This window comes from Microtus pennsylvanicus, chromosome 4 (assembly GCF_037038515.1).
Source record: "Microtus pennsylvanicus isolate mMicPen1 chromosome 4, mMicPen1.hap1, whole genome shotgun sequence".
Classification (NCBI taxonomy): domain Eukaryota; kingdom Metazoa; phylum Chordata; class Mammalia; order Rodentia; family Cricetidae; genus Microtus; species Microtus pennsylvanicus.
This window is the reverse complement of record NC_134582.1, coordinates 113,812,755-113,835,227: the sequence shown is the minus strand read 5'-3', so window position 1 is coordinate 113,835,227 and position 22,473 is coordinate 113,812,755. Positions and strand designations below refer to the sequence as shown.

General features: G+C 41.2%; 1 protein-coding gene across 2 annotated transcripts in view; it reads left to right on the top strand.

Annotated features, from left to right (window-relative positions):
* Positions 1-22,473, top strand: part of Ero1b (endoplasmic reticulum oxidoreductase 1 beta) — a 39,344-nt gene that overhangs the window by 4,262 nt on the left and 12,609 nt on the right. For both annotated transcript variants that reach the window (XM_075970210.1, XM_075970209.1), the window contains exons 2-9: positions 5,466-5,585; positions 9,772-9,855; positions 11,426-11,467; positions 13,349-13,431; positions 13,961-14,034; positions 17,707-17,827; positions 17,932-17,978; positions 20,447-20,458. In XM_075970210.1, the coding sequence (XP_075826325.1) occupies positions 5,466-5,585; positions 9,772-9,855; positions 11,426-11,467; positions 13,349-13,431; positions 13,961-14,034; positions 17,707-17,827; positions 17,932-17,978; positions 20,447-20,458 (583 nt within the window). The remainder of the gene's footprint in view (positions 1-5,465; positions 5,586-9,771; positions 9,856-11,425; positions 11,468-13,348; positions 13,432-13,960; positions 14,035-17,706; positions 17,828-17,931; positions 17,979-20,446; positions 20,459-22,473) is intronic.

Here is a 22,473-nt window from a genome sequence, read left to right as displayed (position 1 = left end):
TCTCGTGTTCTGGGGATTGAACTCTGGCCCTCATCAAGCACGTTACTGATTGAGCTACCCCTTCCTCCTTTTTTAAATTCTATAGCTAGAAAAATTCTCGAGTTGTTTAATTTTCTCCCGTTCTGTTTAGCCTAACTTTATTCTTCCTGTTTTATTTAGCTTATTCCTTATAGTCAAACTCCTCTGCTACTACCCTGAAGCTGCTCTCTCTTGTCAAGCTTGCCGTGTCTTTATTGTCAATACATTAGTTGTGAAACCTCAGGTTTTACCTATCAGCAGAATATTTTTTTTTTCACAGCTCAACTCTAACTCTTTTAAGTACTTATTTCTTGCTAATGCTCCTGGTGACTTCATCTGTAGTGGGCTGGTCTATCATTAGAACACTCTGCCCTAGAGTTTCAGGGTTTGTATCTTGTTTATCTTACCTAGATGCTTAGTTTTGAAAACCCATCTATACCTTAGTTTCAGGTTTATGTTTGAAGACAAGAAATCTCAGTTCTAGATCACCATATCCAATTTTTTTTTATTTGCCAGCATTTACATCTGGATGTCAAGCATCTCATACTTCAGAACCAGAAAGCAATGAATGTAGTACATTAGGACAAAAATCCACTACTCCCTCATACCTCTGTGTGGTTTCTTGATTGGTAAAATTTAAATCATAGATTAATATTAAGTATTCAGGAGGGCATGTCTCAACATTAGCTCCTGATCATCGGTGGTGAGATACTAACTTGATATAAAAACTTTGGAAGTCAGCCTGCTGTTCCCCTGTAAATCTGAACATGTACTTTTACACCCAAGATTAACACCTTAAGAAACTCTTGCACATGTATCCGAAGATATATGTACAAAGATATTTGTGTACCTTTGCTCTTTAGTCAAATTTATAATCAATATGGAATACATTTGTTTCCTGATTGCTGCTTTAACAAATCTCTACAATTTATTCACTAAAAACAATATAATTTTTTAATCTTATAGTTTTGGGGGCCAAAAATTTGAAAATGAATTTTACAGTGATAAAATTATGACACCAACAAGGTGGGAGTCCTGGAGGGTGTAGCTGGGAACTGTTTGTACTTCTGTCAAGCTTCTAAAGGCATCTTTATCTCTGGCTTGTGACTTCTTCCTGTATCTTTAATGTCAGTATTGTATCCTCTTCTCATTTCTCCTGCCTTCTCCTGATTCTGCTAACTATTGTTTCCCTTGAGTAATCTAGTATAATCTTCATGCCTTAAGATCTTAATCATATCTTTAAATTTTCCTTTTTTAATTTTCTGTGTCTGTGTGCACACATGTGTATACCTGCTTGCCACAATATGCATGTAGAGATCAGAGAAGTTGGTTCTTTGTTTCCAACTTTACATGGATTCCAGGAATCAAACTCAAGTAACCATGTTTGCCTGGCAAGCATCTTTAACCCACTGAGCTATCTTACCTGTCCCTGATCACATCTTTAAAGACTCTTGCTTTATAAATCAATATTCTCCTTTTTTTTTTTTTTTTTTTTTTGGTTTTTCGAGACAGGGTTTCTCTGTGGGGTTTTTTTTGGAGCCTGTCCTGGAACTAGCTCTTGTAGACCAGGCCGGTCTCGAACTCACAGAGATCCGCCTGCCTCTGCCTCCCAAGTGCTGGGATTAAAGGCGTGCACCACCACCGCCCGGCAATCAATATTCTCTTAAGATTAAGTTTGTGAACTGGGTAGCGGTAGCACACACCTCAATCCCAACACTCAGAAGGCAGAAGCAGGTGAATCTCTTGAGTTCGAGGCCAGCCTGGTCTACAGAGCAAGTTCCAGGGCAACCAGGGCTACACGGAGAAACCATGCTTCAAAAAATAAAATAATAAAAGCAACAACAAAAAGATTATATTTGTGAACTTGAATCTTAGGAATCAGGACTTACATACCCCTGGCTGTTCTTCCTTCTGCATGGAGCAAAATAGAATAGATAAGCTGTTGGTCTTCATACTATACAGCATTTACAACAGGAAAGGTGAACGAGCTAGCTACAAGTAAAACTTACTCTCATAGATAATGCCAAAGTAAAAATGTTAGCAAAAGCAGCACCTTGCAGAAGAATTGAGAGGAAATGATACTAATGTTATGAACATGGGAATTATTTATGGATGCATTACAAAAAAAATAGATCACAACAGTAAGCTTGATTTTTAACCTCTTAAAAGGGTAGATGTAATTGAGAAGGAACTTCAAGGATACAGGCAATATTCACATCTACATTTCAAAATTTTGGTGACATAGGTTTATCTGAGTAGTCTTTAAAAATTACAGATATGTATTAATAGCAATTTATCCTTCTTACAGTGAAAATGGCATGTGTGTGCATACATGCATGTGGAGGCTAGAGTTGACATCAGGTGCCATCAATCTCTCTCTACCTTATATTTTGAGATAGTCTTGATGAAGCTGGAGCTCATCAATTCAGTGAGACTGGCTGACCAGCAAGCCCCAGGGCTCCTCAGTCTTTGCCTCCCTAGTGCTGTCTCCCTAGCTTATTATGATATATTGGGGATCTGAATTTAGACGTTTATGCTTGTGTGGCAGACATTTTGCTGACTGAGCTATCTTTCCAGCCCCTGAAAACATTTAAAGAAAATATGATGGTTTACAAACCAAAAGTTTTCAGTTTCAAAAAACAAACAAACAAACAAAAAATAACTAAGAAAGAACAGTTACTACTTAAAGGGTTTTTTTTGTTTGTTTTCTTTTGGGGGGCAGTCTTTCTTTGTGTAACCCTGGCTGTCCTGGAACTCACTTTGTAGACCAGGCTGGTCTTAAACACAGAGATCCACCTTCCTTTTTCTCCCAGGTGCTGGGAAAGAGTTATATGGGACAGTGGTAGTTTGAATAGGTATGGCCCCATAGACTCATATCTCTGAATGCTTGGCCCATAGCGAGTGGCACTATTAGTAGATGTGACCTTATTGTTGGAGGAAGTGTGTCACTGTGGAGTCAGGCTTTGAGGTCTCATTATGCTGAGCCACAACCAGTGTGACAATCTCTCCTCCTCCTGCTGCATGATGTAGATCTTTCAGCTCCTTCACTAGCACCATGTCGGCCTGCCTTGATGATAATGGACTAAACCTCTGAAAATGTAAGCCAGCCTCAATTAAATGTTTTTCTTTATAAGAGTTGCTATGGTCATGGTTGTCTCTTCACAGCAACAAAACCCTTACTAAGACAGCTACCAATACCTGGCTTAGAAAAAGTGTTTTAGAAAGCAGATACACACACACACACACACCTACACCCCTACACACCTGTCACTTGAGAACCTAGAAGTTCAGTGAAATTTGGAGTTAGAGGATTCTAGGGTGTTAAGTGCTGAATTTCCAGAGCCCAAATGCTGGACAGCCAGCCCTTGTTCTTCATGTAAAGGTAGCATTGCTGCCTCCATGTGGGAGGGAGTTGAAAGAGACAGTTCTACTTTGGGAAAGAAAAAGAATTGGTTAGGTCTTCTACTTCCATTCACTGCTTGTGTGTCTCCTTCCATCCAAAGCCTTCATGAATGGAACTTTTTGTTTTTGATTTTCGAGACAGGGTTTCTCTGTTTAGCTTTGGCACCTGTCCTGGAACTCGCTCTGGAGACCAGGCTAGCCCCGAACTCACAGAGATCCACCTGCCACTGCCTCTCGAGTGCTGGGATTAAAGGCTTGTGCTCCCACTGCCTGGCTATGAATAGAACTTTTAATAGACAGAGTCCCATTCTGGTTTTTACTTAAAACCTTGAACTGAGATGCAAGTTGTTGTGCAGTTGTAGGAAATAATACAGAGAAGTGCTACGTTCCCCTTACCAAGTTATCACAAAGGTAACATCTTGTAAAGATAGACTGCAGAGTTAGAAACAGGACATTGCCATTGATAGGATGATTTGCATTTTCTGGACTCTGTGTACATTATTTGTGTGTATTCACATTTTTATTACATTGCAGTTCCATGCATTCACCACCACAGTGAAAATATGGATCAGGGTAATCACTTCGGTCATCTATGCTGTTCCTGTCTCCCCTCATCATTATCATTTCATGTGTGTTTGTGTGCGCACACTTGTGCGTGTACGTGAATGTATGAAATGTATGGGTGTAGATGTAAACTTCAAGCATCTATCCTGTTCCTAACATCTTTGTGTGTGTGCACACATGCGTGCATGTATGCAGTGTGTGGGTGTAGACACTCACTTCAAGCATCTATCCTGTTCCACCGTCCTCATTTGTGTTTGTGTGTGTGCATGCATGCACAATCCACATGTAGGTATGGACACATGCGGACATCAGATGACAACTTTCGGGAACTGGCTCATTTTTTCCACTGTGGGATCCAGGGATTGAACTCCGGTATCAGGCTTTGGGGAGGGTTTTTGCCTGCTGAGCCGTCTCACTGTCTGTTCCTTTGTATCACCACACTGTCTTGTTCCCATCCCAGCTCTTATACCCTACCCAGTCCCTGAACCCTGGAGACTAGCACACTTTCCACCATTCCTAATACTTTTCAGAACATTCTGTACATGAAACCATAAAATAACTTTGGGGAATGCTGTGTTTTACTTAGGAGGTTTCTTCTGGGATTACATATAGAGAATCATTTTTAATAAAATTGAAGAATGGCTTATGGAATTTTAGGACTCAGAATTCACCTCTTATATACCTGTTTCTCTTTTTGGCTTCATGAGTACTCTGAGTGGTGAGGAAGAACAGACTTTAAAGCCTAATAGATTGGTAGTTAAGTTCCATGGGTATGTAAACAATTGTAAGCTTGTTAAACTGTAATTCCTTACAATGAGGGTCATAATACCTTATTTGCAGGATAGTTTTTAAGAGTCAATGAGATGACACACTAAAGCTCTTACCACCATGCCTAGCACATAAACGGCAGCCAAAAAGAAAGATGCAGGTGGTCTCAGCAGTGGCATTACAGGCTGTGACTTCTAGGTTAGTCTGGAATCCAGTGGCTACTTGCATTTTTATTGGTGGTTAGGCAGAGGAAAGGCAGAGAAGTATCTCCTGTTTTGAGCCCTGAAAGGTTGGGTATTTCAAAGTAGATAATTTGTAATTTTCTTGGTTTTTGTTGTTTTGTTTTTTATATTCAACTGTCATAGTTAAAAAGTAACTGCTCTAATGTTATGAATCTTAAAAGTATTTTTTACAGCTAGTTATTTCGTGTATTGTTGGGGCAGAGTATACATGAGGCATGGCATGCATACAGAAGTCAGGAGAGTTTCAGAAGTTCCCACCTTCCACCGTATGGAGGGAGATTGAATTTAGGTCGTCAGACTTGGCAGCAAGCACTTTTACCCTCTAGACCCTTCCATTGGCCCTAATGTTATGAACCTTAATCAGTAAAACTGGTCAACTTGAATGAATAAAATTTTTAGAATAATAGATTTATTAAGGTATAAACATTAGTAATTTGTCTATCTTGTAGTTGAAACATTTGTACATTCTAGGTGACTGGAGTTCTGGATGATTGCTTGTGTGACATTGACAGCATTGATAACTTCAACACCTACAAAATCTTCCCCAAGTTAAAAAAGTTACAAGAGCGAGACTATTTTCGTTATTACAAGGTAAGATGGAAAATTTTAATTCTGTTAATCCAAAGATTTCTATGTAGTTGTCTGAAAATGTGACTGTTTTATTATGTTTTTCAAAATAAATCTTTTAAAAATGAAATTTTATAAAAGCATCATAGTGGAAAAATGATTTTATTACATACCAAGAATCTGCACCCCCTTCACTTTTCTTTCAGTTTTGATTTTGAGATGGAAGACTCCTCCTTTACAGATGCTTCAAATGCCCACATGGACTTCGTCAGCCTCTGTGAGCATAGGTTCTGTGATCTGGACCGAACTATCCAGGCTTCGTTGTATGAATTTTTCACTCTTTTGGCTTTTTTTGGGGGGCCCACCATCCAGCTCCTAAATAAATAACACACAGAGGCTTATTCTTAGTTATGAATGCCTGATCTTAGTTTGGCTTGTTTCTTGCCAGCTTTTCTTAACTTAAATTAACTTTTTGCCTCTGGGCTTTTATATTTCTTAACTCTGTATACTCTGTTTACTTCTCTCTCTGTTTGCTGGGTAGCTGGCCCCTGATGTTCTCCTCTCCTTGTTCTCTCTTGCTCTTCACTCCTCTGTTTACACTCTCTGCCTGCCAGCCCTGCCTGTCCTTGCTACCACCTCACTATGGCCGGTCATCTCTTTATTCGGACAGGCACAGTAACACAGCTTCACAGAGTTAAACAGATGCAGTGTAAACAAAAGTCACACGCCTGAAAACAATATTCCCCAACAAGGCTTCAGTGGGGCATCGTGTTTGTGTAAGGGGAGTGTCGTAAGCAGTGCAGAGTAACAGACTGTCACTGGCATGCTTCATGGAGGCTGCAAACCAAGAGATGTTACAAGGAGGATACACCCTCATCTGTTTTTAACCTAGTATGAGTCTCTGGCCCTTCTGGAAATACCAGAAAAGCAATAGCAGTCTTCTAACTATGTCAGCAATCAGAACTCAAAGAAACAATTGTAGTTATACATTTTTAAGGAGAAAATACCAAGGGTGTAGTCTAGGGAATTAAAAACAATTATTAGTGTATATTCATTGTACAAAGCAGTGGGCTTCTTGGTGGCCTTTTGGTTCAAGTACAGCACGTCCTTTGACCATATGCACTCCCCTGTTCCTCTATGTGCGCTCACAGAATCTACTTGACAAATATATATTTCTGGCACTCGCTCTGTAGACAAGGCTGGCCTCACACTCACAGAGATCCACCTGCCTCGTCTCCCAAATGCTAGGATTAAAGGCATGCACTACCACCGCCCAGCTACAACTGCATTTTAAAGCTATGCCTGACTTTACTGTGGTCTTCTTGTTCTCAGAATTTAGTTGGTATATAATTCTCATTTTAATTTGTTCTAAAATTTAAACATGGTTTCCTTTTTAATCTTGATTCTGAATATATTATCTTAGCTCTTTAAATATTTTTGAGGATAAAAAATGTAGTCTTTTGGCAGTTGTAGGTTGTGTCCAAAAGATAAATTAGAAAATTACAGATTTGGAAACCCATTCCTTTGCCCACAAATACCAAGAATATCCAGAAAGGAGTGAATGTTTCTCCTTTGCACTCCTAACAGAGCTTGTACAGTTGGTGAATCTATGCCTACACTGTGGCTGATCTTTAGGCATTTTTCATACAAATAAGACAGGTGCTTTCTGAACATGAAATGCCTGACAAGTATGTGTAGCTGCTTCCTTCATAATATTAGAGAAATCATATGAAATGGTTAAACATACCGGTTTCATATGGTTCCGTCTAATAAGTAGAAATTGTGGGTGCTGTCAGAGACCGCCTTCGTTTGGGTGTCGCGGCCTCACTCACACCTCCCTTTGGGTATCGCATCTTCTAGTTTTGTATCCATACAAAGCCTGGCCCATTGAGGAATTGAGTATTTGGATGAATGGCTATCTCGTTTACTCTTCATATGAAAATTTTGTTATCCACATTTTTAAAATGAAGAAATAATAGGCCCGAGAATCCTAAGTAGGGCACTCGTGTTGACTAAAAAATAGAAGTTTGAGAGAGAAAATAATTAAGTAGTTTACAAATTGAAAGACAAACTGAAGTAGTGCACTTCAGGGAAGCTGAAAGTGGAGCAGACTCTAGTGGCGTCATCTTTAGGACACCACCAAAACTGTGGTGGTTCTAGGGTTCTGGCCACTAGACATTCAGGCAGGCACTGTTCCGCTGAGCTGTACCATCAGCCCTGCACCAAACTTCCAGGCCACATTAGCTGTTTTCCCGTATTTTTTGTTCTTTATACAAGAGTCAAATTTCTGGAGGAGAAAATGATTAGTCCAGGTTGTCATATGATACCTTTACCAAAAGAAGAAAGTATACTTTGGGTAACAGTGCCATTCAGAGACACGAGGAATGATTGTTTGTCAAGGGAATTAGAAGACTGCTACAGAAGAAGAGAAAATGAAAGTTAAGTAAGCAAAAATAACGGTTGATTTCAACACATGCAGACTTGGGATTCAGCCAACAAGGAGGTAGATGCAGCCGCTCACCTTTTCAGCTAGGCAATTGTCATATTGATGGCTTTGTGACAGACAGCCTCTAGTCTTAGCACTGTGGGTACAGCAGTGAATAGGGCAAAGCTTTGTTCTGCTTGGAGAGACAAACAATAAGGAAATAGACAGTAATGTCAGACGTAAGGTGAGTGCTGTGGAGAAGCAGGGGAGGGTAAGGGATATAGAGATAAGTAGCCTTGCGTTGATGAAATGGTCAGGAAAGGATGGCGTTTATGCTAATGTGATATTTGAGAAAGACCTTCCTAATGTAAAAGTGTGAGTAGTGGTGAGATCTGCAGAAAACATCCCAAGGAAATTGATGAGTAGATGTAAGAGTTCTGACACAGGAGTAAGCTTAGTTTATTTGAAGAATTAGACCACAGAAGCAGGTGAATGAGGAGTAGGATTGGAGAGGTAGGTAAGTCAGCTTTAAAAACATGAGCATGTACACATGGCATATACACAAACACATATACAAACACACAGAAACCATACAGCAATATATTGGGGGTGGTTGCATTCTAAGTACTACTTTAGAGGGTCTAGTCAAGGCCTGCTGCTGTTGAGAGACCTGAGTAAGATGGAGAAAAAGTCCTCTGTAGGAGCAAAGCAGATAGAGAAAGGGCAGTATAGAGGCGCTGGGACTCCAGGAACCCAGCATGTCAAGCAGAAATGTAGTGTAATAGGTGAGGGAAGGAGAAGCAGATGCCAGTGGTTACAGAGTAGGGCCTGTAGAGCTGCTGCAGGCTTGGATTTGCTCCAAGGGAGATGAAGTTCTGAGCAGACACTGGTAGGGACTGCCTTGGTTTTGATGTAACTGTTGCTGTGTGCAGAAGGTGGAAAACTATTGCGGTAGCTTAAGCAAGAGGCAAGTGAGGGTGGTAAAAAGTAGTAACAAGTAAGAGAGGAAACAGACGTTGATTTTTAGCTTGGGCAATAACATCTGCAAGTCCTGTTGGATTACCAGCTTCCTGTTGTATGAAGAATTTGGAAATCGGTATTTACCTTTTGACCTCCGTCCTTTTGGTCCATTCTTTACCCACTAAAAATGGTGGAACTGGTGGTTCTTCATTCTTAGCACCACAAAGCTCTGCACTGCTGTAGCCAAATACACATGCCCACCACCTTTCATTCTCCTAACGTACGACTGCTTCAGAGGCTCCATCCATCAGCAGCACTACTACAGAACTTTGGGTTTTCCTTTGAAACATGTACTACAATGTGCGATTATTTGATTTCTCTTTTCTTCAGGATATTATAAGTCCTAGGAAGAGAAAGCTCTCTTTTGCCTTGAGCCTAACCTGATGTCTGACCAAATAGCCAGTGCTCAGTACACACTGACTAAGGGGGTGTGGGAACCCCGATGCTAAGGTGACCGCAGGTATTTGGAGAATGTTAAGGTCATTCTAAAATGCTGCCCAGTGACAACTGTACTTCAGATGAGCAGTGAATTCGAGCTGCTCCTCTGCTCCAGTGTCAGAGAACCCATAGTCGTTTTGTTTTAAAAGTTAACATGCCACCCAGGTACCTGCAAAGCTGCAGTCATTTAATATGTGAGCTGTGTATGCGCCACAGGGTCAAGAAGCTCCTCTCTCCTCATCGCTACCATGTCACCATAGTGACACTGGCAAACATTCTGTAATTATCATACCCAATTGCTAATGTTGATTTGTTTTTCCTCGAAAGGTTAATCTGAAGCGACCATGTCCTTTCTGGGCAGAAGATGGCCACTGCTCAATAAAAGATTGTCATGTGGAGCCCTGTCCAGAGGTACAGTAATTAAAAGAGTATAATAATGGAGGGGGACTTCCTCGTGGGCTTTAAAAATATCACAATCCTGTATCCTTGTGTTTGGACTTACCGGCAGACTCATAGGCTTTCAGCTCGTATGACTAGACTCCTTGAAAGATGAGTTGAGGGATTCTTGTGTCCAGTGGTGTTGGTGATGTGGTGTGGATGTAAGTCTTGTGGATTCTAAAATGGGAGGGAGACCTAAGGATTTCTAGCATTAGACCTGCAGTGGGCTTCATTGATCTTGTTTCATAGGCAAAAAGAGAAGTTCAGGACCTTAAATGTCACATTTAAAATGGGGATTTCAGTGCATGAAGTGAGAAAGTACAGCCTAGAGTGAAGTTTCATTGCTTTTTCTTTTAACCTTTAAAAATATGTTTACTACCATATAAATAAAACATAAACATTGTCTTTCCTACCAAGATAATGTTACATTTTAGGGATATGTGGGTGGGGTTTGTCTGAGACACACACACACACACACACACACAACAGGAACCTACATTCTCACACATACTAGGCAGGTACCACTGAGATAAACTCCAAGTTCTGATACTTCAGTTTTGACATATAACATAATTAACTTAAAATGATTCTCCCTCAATAACAATTAGTTTTAAGCTATAGTTTAAATTTTCAGTTCTTTTCTTACCAAATCAGGCTAGTTTGTGGGCATTGAAAATAGTTTTTTGAAAGAGCGTCTAGACCACTGTCATCGTAAATGGAAGATTCTTGCAAAATTATCTTCTTTTCCAACAAGATAAGATGTTCATGGAAAGTGATCTTAGACGTGCAGGAAAGATCCCCTGGATGCACATGGTCCCTTGTTTGCTGTACTCCCCGAACCGTCTGAGCATGCTGCATACTGGTCCTTTATGTCTGGATGCTCTAAATACTGCTGTATTTCTTAGAAGCAATACTTTTTGTATATAACGTTAGCAGAATGAACTAAATCAGGATATTGATACCATTCTGAGCCTCATTTTGATGGCATTCGTCACATATCATTAGCTGACCACATGCTTGCGCTGGAGAGATGTTTCGGGGGTTAAGAGCATTTGCTGCTCTTACACAGGTCCTGGCTTTAGTTACCAGCTCTCACATGGTAGCTCAGAGCTATCCATGACCACAGTTCCAGGGGATCAGTGTCTGTCCTCTCTGGCTGCCACAGACAGTAGGCATGCACATGGTGTTCATGCATCTACGCTGCAAAACACTCAAACTATAATTTTTTAAATAGAGAAGTCAAACATAGCCGGGCGGTGGTGGCGCACGCCTTTAATCCCAGCACTCGGGAGGCAGAGGCAGGCAGATCTCTGTGAGTTCGAGGCCAACCTGGTCTACAAGACCTAGTTCCAGGACAGGAACCAAAAAGCTACAGAGAAACCCTGTCTCGAAAAATCAAAAAAAAAAAAAAAAAGAAAGAAAGAAAGAGAAGTCAAACATAGGAAACAAAGTAGATCAGTTTCTTTTTGTTCCCCTTCTTTCCCTCCATAGCAGCCGTCCCTTCTGATTGTCTTCTAAGTAATGTTACTATTTTTCTTTTAAGAGTAAAATTCCAGTTGGAATTAAAGCTGGGCGTTCAAATAAGGTAAGTTACTTTTCTTCCTTGAAAATTTCTGGATACGGGGGGCAGTAGAGAGCCATGAATTTAGCTAAGAATGGAGCCACTAGACCTTAGAATTCAAATTATTAACTCTTGACTCAAGTGCTGGGGCCATGCATGCCTAGCTTCTTTTGAAATTACATCTGTTTGCAGAATCTCTAAATAGAAAAACTCTAAACTTTAACTGCAGCAAAAATACTAGTAGCTATTTTTGGTCTTCTGTTTCAGTTAGATTCAGATTACATTGTATAAAGAAAATTATTGCCAAGATATTTTGAGCCAAGTACTTGGAAATGATGTTAAGGTATTCTTTGTGCTTTTTAAAAATGAATTGTGATATTTTATTTGTGCTTTAATAAATAAAGTTTGCCTGAATATCAGAGTGCAGAGCTAGCCAAACTAGTTAGCCGTAGAGGCCAGGCAGTGGTGGCACACATGTTCAATCCCAGCTCTCAGGAGACAGAGTCAGATGGATCTCTGTGAGTTCAAAGCTACCCTGGACTGCACGAGATTGAATCAGTCTAAAAGAAACATAGAGCCAAGTGGTGGTGATTTACACCTTTAATCCCAGTACTAGGGAAGGGAGGTGGAGATGGGAAGTGATATGGCTGGGTGGAGAAAGGAATGAATATAAGGCAGGAGGAGACAGGCGGTTTCGTAGAGACAGCATTCAGTCTGAGGACTTGGAGAAACAAGATATCCCATTCTGTCTGATGATTTTGTAGAGGTAAAAACTAGTGGCTGGCTGCTCTGCTTCTCTGATATTCAGCTTTCACCCCCTAATATCTGACTCTGGGTTTTTATTATTAAGACCAATTAGAATTGGTGCTACAGTGAGTAAGCTGTGTTCTTAGCTGCAGTTAACTCTTATTTTCCTCTACTGCACACACACACACGATGAAGATCTTCCACTCTCTCTCTCTCTCTGCCTTGTATGCTGTCTCCTTGTTCTACCCATCTCTTCCATGCATTGTTGTTGTTCACTTGCTCATCTTTACTTTGGCTGCAAAGCTATACTAAACAAAGCATATCAAGGTAGTCTAGCCCACCCCCTGTTCCTAACACCATTCTAATCCTATTTACTTCCTCCTCCCCAGAGCCATCCATTTCCTGAAGTTACGTATGTGGTTCTATTCTTACTACATACGTATCTGTCTATAAGTAACACACTTTCAGAGCATGTGCCTGCAGTATAATAATATACAGATTATTTTGTGGGAAGTTAAAATTTTTAGTAATGAATTTCTTCAAGTTGGAAATACTTTTCAGTTTACATTTTGGCTCATTGTTTTTGCTCCTAAACCTCTCTCTGTTGACACACTGGATCTTGTGTGTTCACCCTCACAGCAGTGTGCTAGTCATTTGTGTGACTAACAGTAGCCTCCCTGTACGTGGACATTTCAGTCATTCTGGTTCTTTCCTGTTGCAGTGAAGCACTGGCATTTTTGCCCCCGACTTCATTGTGAGCACATGATAGTTTCCCTAGTCCTGTAAGAGAAGTGGGATGCTGGACAGTAAGGTCTGTGTATCTCAGCATTTTAAAATGATACAAACACTAAGATGATTATAATATAAAAAATGTTTCCTTGGGATATGGCCTAAGTTGAAGACTCTGTTCTAAGGACTTGCGTGTCTGTAAAAGTCTAGATACATATTTATCCAGTCTCTTGCCCAGATGACATCATCACCAGCACACGCATGCTAACTGTTGTGGCTTTTTCTGCCTTTGCTCACTTAATAGGTACAGATTCAGGCCTTGTAAAAATCCGCAGTAAGGATTTTCACGATAGAACACGTCACCATTAATAGAGTCTGCTAAAGAAGAGCTAATCACTCTCACTTAACTTTGTATGAATTCTCTTGTAGTATTCACAGGCGGCAAACAATACCAAGGAACTGGAAGACTGTGAGCAGGCCAACAAGCTGGGCGCCATCAATAGCACATTAAGGCAAGTTTAGTTGTACTTAGTTTGTTAATATCAGTGACTTTTTTCCCCAAGGCATGGTTTCCCTGTGTAGCTCTGGCTGCACTGTAACTCACTTTATAGAACAAACTGGCCTCGAACTTAGAGCTCTGTCTGCCTCTGCCTCCCAAGTGCTGTGATTAAAGGTGTGCATCACCACAGCCCAAGTCATGATTTTAATATTTGGGGGTTCTATAAAAATAGAATAACTTGAATTTAAAGAATTCAGAAAATAAGCTGATATTCTATTTTAGAAAAAAATAACATTACTGCAGTTTGTATGTCAGTTGTGTGCTAACAAGGGCTAATAATCATTTCAAAGTAGTTAAGAAGTATAAACAACTCATCAAAATTGAGAACTCTGTTTTTCACATGACTTTTTTCATCATTTTTTCATTTACTATTGCTAGACTTTGTGGCATCTTCTGAAGAAATGGTCTCTATTTTTGTTCATTAGAATACAATGTTAACGTTTCAGCTCCAAATATAATTTTTTTATTCCTCCTTCCCGTAGTAATGAAAGCAAAGAAGCATTCATTGACTGGGCGAGATATGACGACTCACAGGATCACTTTTGTGAACTTGATGGTAATAAAATAAGTTTCATCTTCACTTTAACCTGAAGCCTTTTCTGAGACAGTTAAACTGTTGAAAATATGACCTAAATTAGTGTTTAACACTGGATCTCTCTCTGTGGTGACCTTACCATTGATACTGGCATTAATTGGGAGAGTTACGTTTGAGGCCCAGTGCTAAGTGCTATAGATAGGTTATTTCTTTGTGATGTTTATAGCTTCCTTAGTAGATTGTATACTGTTCCATGGCTGAGAAACTTTAGCCTCAAAAAGCAAATAAATTGCCCAAGATCATATAATAGCAAGTGGCTGAGACATGATACAGTTCTAGATCTGAGTCCCAAACCTGTATGAACATTCCAGCATGCCATATCCCATGGGCCTTCTCATCAGATCACTTGGTTCTGTGAACAGGCCATAAAAATTTGGTGGAGGTCTCAATAAACCATAGCGATTCCTGCAGTACCAGGGAGGACTCTGACTTGACTTCCTCGTAGCCCTCTCTTTCCAAGCATCCCTTAGAAGGGCACATGGGCAGAATCGGTCAGGCAAGTAACTACTGCCTCTCTTAGCAAAAGAAAATTACAGAAACACAAATTGCCTGAGAATATTTGCACTATGCTGTGCGTTCAAGTCATTCATTTGGCCTCTCTTTCGTTTTTAGTGCAGAGTTAAACTTGTGGGAAGTAGGAAAGAACATGAGGCTCGACCTGCATGGAAATGGACAGCAGAAACTTCCTAAGTCCTTTAGGGATCTAAGGTGGTCATACTGCTTTGTAATGATTGAAGAGGATTCCTAGACTGTCTTAGTTTTCTATTGCTGTGGTTTAAAAAACAAAACAAAACAAAAGTCTACGAAGGCAGCTTATACAAGATAACATTTTTAAAAAGCACTTAATTGGACTTAACAGTTTCAGAGGGCTAGAGCCCATGGTGGGAGAGTGAAGGCATGGTGGCAGGAATAGCTGAGAGCTTCCATCTTGATCCTCAAGCATAAGGCAGGGAGAGGGAATACCAGGAATGGCTGGAGTCTCCTGAAACTTCAGAGCCCACCCGTGACCCAGATCTTCCCACGAGGAGGACTCGTGCTGTAGCAGAATCAAGATGAGGACTGAGGCGAAAGTGTTGCCATGATAATCTAGATGTAACACATACAGAAGCAGAGCGGCGTCCTTATTGTGATGGGTGGAACTGATGGGTGGCCAGAGCCACCTTCTGTGAGTGGAAGCACCTCAAGTCGTTGTCGCTGTTCTTTTGTTTGCTCGGGTTGACACTCAGGTATGCTGAGTGCTTAGCACCAGAGGCATTTCTTAGGCCACAGCTCATGCCTGTGATCCTTGTGCTTGAGATACGGAGGAGGGAGGATCAGAAATTCACAGTCGTTCTTGGCTGCATAGAAGTCAAGTCTATCCTGGCTATGTTAGACCTCATCTTAAAAAGATGAGCCAACTAAACAAAACCCACTATAATCATTTTTTACATTAAAAGATTAAGCATGATTATTTTAGAGATTTTCTATTCTGTGACTGTATATTACACTAAAAGGAGGCATTTCATAAAATTCTACTCAGAGTTAGAGAGATGGCTCCAGTAGTTAGAGAGATGGCTCCAGTATTTAACTATATAGAGCGTAGTGCTAGGATCTGAGTTTGAATCTCCAGCACTCACATGAGGTAGGGCATGGTGAACAGTAAGAACCTTATCTCAAGGTAGAGGCAGAACAGGCAGACGAGGTTACCCTCCGATGTCTACATGGTTAGCATGGTCAAACAGAAAAGATAGCCGTTGGGTAGCTTACCAACCCCCTTATTAGCATAAGTTAACAAATACTACCCATTCCGTGATTTTAAAAAGTATTAAAAGATTTTTAAAATGAAGGAAAACCAAGAACAAAAGTTTTATTTAAGGAGTTTTTTTAAGCTGATGTAATTTGATTATACACCTTTTTTAAGTTTCCTTAAAACACTTTATTAGATGGTGTGTGTGTGTGTGTGTGTGTGAGAGAGAGAGAGAGAGAGAGAGAGAGAGAGAGAGAGAGAGAGCGCACACACGCGTGCATACACACATCTGTGGACTTTACACATGCTAGACAAGTATGCATTCACTGAGCTACATTGCTGACCCACTAAAATATACTGTAAATCGTCATGGTTTGCTGTCAGAATCTTCTCCCCTTATAGCAGAGTGGGTTTTCTGGGGTGAGGAGATTGGTGTTAGTGTCGCCCACACATTCATAGCATACCCTGAACATGTTTAGTTTCACATGTGTACACTCAGAGTATGTATGTGTGCACGCATGTTTATATCAGAGAATACATTAATGACCTTCGGTGGTATTTAAGAAGTTTTTTATATAACTAATCTGTTTTACAGATGAGTTTAAAAACTGCTAAAAGAAAATAAAAATACATAACTGGGGCTGGAGACATGACTCAGCAGTTGAGAGCACTGGCTGCTCTTCCTGAGGTTCCAATTCCCAGCACCCATGTGGCAGCTCACAACTATCTATAGCTTCTGCTACAGGATATCTGACACCCCCTTTTGGCTTTTGTGGGAACTGCATATGTGTGGTGCACAAACATACATGCAGGCAAAATACCCATATATAAAGACTTAGAAATAAAAGATACAGAAGTTAGAAATAAGTGAGGCAGGCCATTCTGTTCTTGCCCTGGCCCTGCTCCCTGGAAATATACCCAGTAAACTTGTCTTTTGTTGTACTCTTGGAAAAAAGTAGAACTTAAATAATAAATTTTAGCAATTCTTATTTAATTACAAAAAAGGGGGGAAAACATACTTTTTTCCTCTTAAGGTTTGTGTTTGTTTTGCAGGTATTAGAAACCACAACTTCACCAGTTCCTGTACCAATTAGCTACTTCCTGCATTCTTAGACCTAAAAAGAAACGCTTTTTTAAGACCTCATGACTTGAGGTTTTATTTTTTATTAGGATTTTTAAATTAATGACATCAATTCAAATTAAATTGCTTGTGAGTTTTTAATATCTAATTGTAACTTGTTTCTTGTGCCTAATTTGTGTAGTGCAATATCTTTGGGATTAGGGTTAGAGATAAAATCTTGCATTGTGTAAAATCATGTTTTCATTACCTGTTTTATTCAGTTCATTTAATAGTAACAATTTGTTGTTAACTTTCTATCCCTCCTCCATCGTGATAGCAGGTAGTCCTCAAATGGGCTGTGTTAGGTTGCCAGCTTCCCCTGTGATTATGGGAATCATAGTCATTGAATAACTAATGGATCTTGTTCAGTGACAGAAAAATACAGTGTCAGGTAGGAAAGGAAGAGGAAGTTTAATGACCAGATCATTCATTCTGTAGAGAATAATGGAAAAATCTTTGTGATAGAAGATGTAACAAAATAATGTTTCCTAGTCTTTGTTGAGATAGGTAATTATAGAAAGAAAAGAAATCACATAAATCTGATGCTGTTATTTCTTTTTTATTCCTGGGTGGTTATAACTAAGGTAGAAAATGTCGCGTTACTTGAGTGAACTTTGAGATGCCAAAGAAAGGAAGAAGTTGTTCTTCCCTCTCTTGAGTAACTTGTCCAAGTTGTACAAATTCAGGGTCAAGTGCGGTCACGGGAGTTAACCACGCAGCAGTGTGAGCTGGAAGTGACCTGTAGGTGAATAGTGACATTGAGCGGTCTTGCTGCTGTTTCTGGCAGATGAGCGCTCCCCTGCTGCGCAGTACGTGGACCTGCTGCTGAACCCAGAGCGGTACACTGGCTACAAGGGCTCCTCGGCGTGGAGGGTGTGGAACAGCATCTACGAAGAAAACTGCTTCAAGTAATGGAGGACGGAGAGGGAGAAGCAGATGTCTGTTTCTGTTGGGAAATGGGATGTTTAACAAGCCAAACCATTTTACAGCTGCGCTTTGTGCTCTTTTCTAGGCCTCGATCTGTGTATCGTCCTTTAAATCCTCTGGCACCCAGCCGAGGTGGGTTTTCCATACATTTCATGCTTTTTCAAATTGAAAAACAGTAAACCAGCAATTTTATATTTTAATTTTAGTGATTAAGACAAGCATGAGTTAATAGACTAGATGTCTTCTGGTCTTAAGCTAGGAGCCTGGTTGTAGGATGTGTTGTTCAGATTTCCTGAGAAATTTCTACTTTGGAGGCTCAGGTCCTGCCCCACAGCAGTAAATTAAGAAGAGAATGAGGGCCTTGTCCCCTCTCCCCATTTTATTTTTATTTTATTTTTGATTTTTTAAGACCAGGTTTCTCTGTGTAGATTTGGAACCTGTCCTGGAATTAGCGATTATAGACCAGGCTGGCCTCGAACTCACAGAGATCTGCCTGCCTCTGCCTCCCGAGTGCTGGGATTAAAGGCGTGCGCCACCACTGCCTGGCCCCTGTCCCCCATTTTTAAACATTCCAGTTCAGTGGCTCTTAACCTTTAGTTCCTCATGTTGTGGTGACCCCTCCCCAACCTCCATGTTTGAGCAGAACTTAGTCCACAGCACATGCTACTGTAAGATTGTAGTACCAGACAAACCTACTGTAAAAACATAGCTATTTAAGGTACATGTATGTATAGCTAATGTGCTGTTCAGATGGTGTAGCATGCTGTGGTCAGTGCGGACATCTTCATCCTCTTATCTAGGCGCAGCTAATCCCTGGGATTGACCCTGTAGCTGACCTACTATTCCAGAGTCTAGGCCAGGACTGAGTTAAAAGTTGAAATGCCTAAGTAGATTTATACCTTGGGCCCGAGACCTGAATGGATGTGGAGTGGTTGACATAAGCACTGCTCTTAGATGCTGACTCTGTCAAGGCAAATGCTGTTCTCCAAGCTCGTTCTGAAACAGACTAGCAAAAGTTGGGACTATGAGCAGAGTGGCCATGACTTATTTTTTTGTCTCTTACTGTTTATGTCATAACTTCTATGTTTTCAACTTTTATGTCTTAATTACACAAAATGTTTTAAAAATTGACACTGGGGCTGGGCGGTGGTGGCGCACGCCTTTAATCCCAGCACTCGGGAGGCACAGGCAGGTGGATCTCTGTGAGTTCGAGACCAGCCTGGTCTACAAGAGCTAGTTCCAGGACAGGCTCCAGAACCACAGAGAAACCCTGTCTTGAAAAAACAAAAAAAAAAAAAAACAAAAATTGACACTGGGGAAGCTGTATAAAGGACAAAAGGCCATCCCTCCTTCAGACCTTTTCTGTGGTGACTTTGTTTCAAAGTAGAAAATACAATTGTTTAACAAAAGATGTCAAATCCAAAGAAACACTTACCATTTACCATAAACTAGACTAGAAACTACTACAAAGATGAGGAGAGTAAAAAATCAACAATGCGAGTAAGGAAGGAGGAAAAGAAAAAAATAGGAGACCATTAAAGGCAAGCGGAAGCAGGGGTGTGGAAGTAGCCTGTTTGGGCCTCTAAAGGAAGCACAGCTCCCGCTGACAGGTGAGGCTAGAAGGGCTCTCTACTGACTTGGCAGTAGAGGGCTCTGCTTGCTCAGCATTTCTTCCACTGTGTTCCTGAAGCAGTGCCAGCTCTAGGCTTCTTTTTTCTTTTTCTTTTCTTTCTTCCTTTTTTTTAAAAAAATGGTTTTTCGAGACAAGGTTTCTCTGTAACTTTGGGACCTGGAACTAGCTCTTGTAGACCAGGCTGGCCTCAAACTCAGAGATCCACCTGCCTGTGCCTCCCAGGTGCTGGGATTAAAGGTGCCACCACCGCCAGGGAGCTCTAGGCTTCTATAACTAATTTTCCAAAAGTCTTTGAGCAACAGAATCTTTTTCTGAAAAATAAACTGTTCTACCAGAATCAGTCAGGCAAAGGCACAGAGGTGAGCAGCATGGAGCCAGCTCCGCTCTTGGGCCTTTCCCACTGCAGGAGAGTTGTTGACTCTGTCTGAGCAAAAGAGTCCCAAGCATGGAAACTGAAAGGATGTCTGTGTATTTGATAAGCACAGAGCCTAGCTGCCTCTGCCCACTTCAGTTGCTTCCTGATCTTTTAATGTGCTGGAGATGAAAACCAGGGCTTCGCGCACACTCACATTTTATCACAGCTGCATCCCCAGCTCCCCAGAGTTTCACTGAGCCACCACCCCAGCCTAGAACTCACCTTAGAGCCCAGGCCTTGACCTCAGTGCTGCCGCCCTGCCTCAGCCTCCCAAGTGTCTGGGATTGTGCAGTGTCACCAGGCCCAGCTCCTTCTCCCTTGTCAGTTTCTTCCTGTCTCCCTCCTCCCTTCTGTTTGTTTTATAGAATGTGGGAATCTTGCCCTCTTTGGCCTGCAGACAAGGCTCATATTTGCAGGATGCCTGCAATAGTGATCAGAGTTCATGGTCTGGTGAAAAGTTTAGCAGGGAGGATAAGCTGTGTGTTAACATTGTGGGACTGAATCTGGGCAGGGTAAGGCACTTTGTAATGTTCTTTCTCTTTTCTCCTCTAGGGGAAGATGATGGTGAGTTGAAACTCATGTTTACTTCAACCATGGGAGGAACCTTTTTATTATTAACTTTTGGTGTTTTTCTTCTTTTCACCAAATGCAAGTGGCTTAGCCTATTTTTTTTCCAGAAATGAATGGTGACCAAAAATGAGATTTTTTTTTAAAATAATGAAGTTGTCTTTATGTTAAAAAAAAAAGCCTAGAGACCATTTTACTTAAATGTTTAGTATAGAAAGTAGGTCCACTTCCCCATTTTCTGTTAACAAAATTTTGAAGGTTGGTGGTAAAGATATTTTCTGCCAAGCCTGATGTCCTGAGTCCATCCCCAGGACCCACATGATGGTGGAAGAGAGCAGATCCCTTTACGTGTCCAGGGACTTCCACACAGCTGCGGCACTCATGACCCCACCTTCCACGCATGTACACTATGGATAATTTGTTTAATCTACCTGAAGATTCTGAGGGAATGTAGCAAAGTTACTTTTACCAGATAATTTGTGACTTCTTTATTTACTTATTGACTTTGAAAGTTACATTCTCAGTTTTCAATGTAGTGCTTAATCTCATAAACACTAATTACTAGCATTTGGCTGCAAAACAGCCAGAAAATTATTTCAGTTGCTGTCTCCTTACCTGTGTTCAGTAGCATTGTACAGACTGGGAGGATGTATAAAATGCACACCTTCCCTCTGTGAGCAAAGGATGCACAGAGGAGAAAGCAAATGCAGTACACAACCGACTCAGCAACATACGGAAACTCAGACACAGACCCCAGCAGGTGTGACTCAGTAAGTACACACCGACCCCAGCAGGTGTGACTCAGTAAGTACACACCGACCCCAGCAGGTGTGACTCAGTAAGTACACACCGACCCCAGCAGGTGTGACTCAGTAAGTACACACCGACACAGACCCCAGCAGGTGTGACTCAGTAAGTACACACCGACACAGCAACATGCGGAAACTCAGACACAGACCCCAGCAGGTGTGACTCAGTAAGTACACACCGACACAGTAACATACGGAAACTCAGACAGACCCCAGCAGGTGTGACTCAGTAAATAAACACTACTCAGTAGCATACAGAAACTCAGACACAGCCCCTCCCCAGCAGCTGTAACTCAGTAAGGGTGCAACAAAGCACTTTGTGTGTGATGGGACATGATGAGAAAAGCTTCCTGGAAGAAGTGGCCTGTGAGGTGAATGCTGAGGTACAGGAGCAGGTGTAGATCAAACCTGGCTAGTGCAGGCTTGTCGGAGGAATGGCATGAACCTGAGAGCTGGGCAGTAAGTGCCCTGTGACTGGTCTGCAGTGGAAAGACTGAAGTCGTTAAAGGGATGGGTTAAGAGGCCTCGTCGTGTCCAAATGGGAGCTAGCAGTGGAGGTAAGGAAGTGGGATGGTAACAGCCCTTAGCAAGGGGAGGAGGAGGAGGTACTGCAAAGGCTGTCGGCTGTTTTGTGGTGGAATGGGGAGCACTCAGGAGGCAGAGGAGCTCCAGGGCTTGTCCCTGAGACTGGGCAGGACCTCTGGGCGAGGTTTTCTGTCATTTTCTCAGGAAGTACAGCAGCACTTGCCATTCTTTCCCTTCCTAACTCAGAAGAGCATTATTGAGCCAGAAGCTATCTTCAGTCTTTTAATTACAAAATTTTGTTCATTTATCAGCAGTGTTTGGAAGCATGTGTCATAGGGAATAGATAAACAAGATTAGTGCTCTCTCTGTATGTATGTATGTGTATATATATATATACATACACATACTTTTTTGTGTCAAAAACCACTTGAAATCTCTCCGCAGTTTGTAAGAACACAACACATTGTTGCTAACTCTAGTCACCATGCTGTATAGCAGACCTCTGGTTTAGACAGCTCACGGCTGCTGTGGTACCCTAGTTCTGTGCTCCTTACCACCTTCCTCTGGGTCCCAGGAGATGTCTTAGGTCCCATACAGTTGGGTCACAGTCACTCTAAGCAAGAATTACATTGAAAGTTATCCTTTGAAGTTTATTCTTAGATTATTGAGGAAACACAC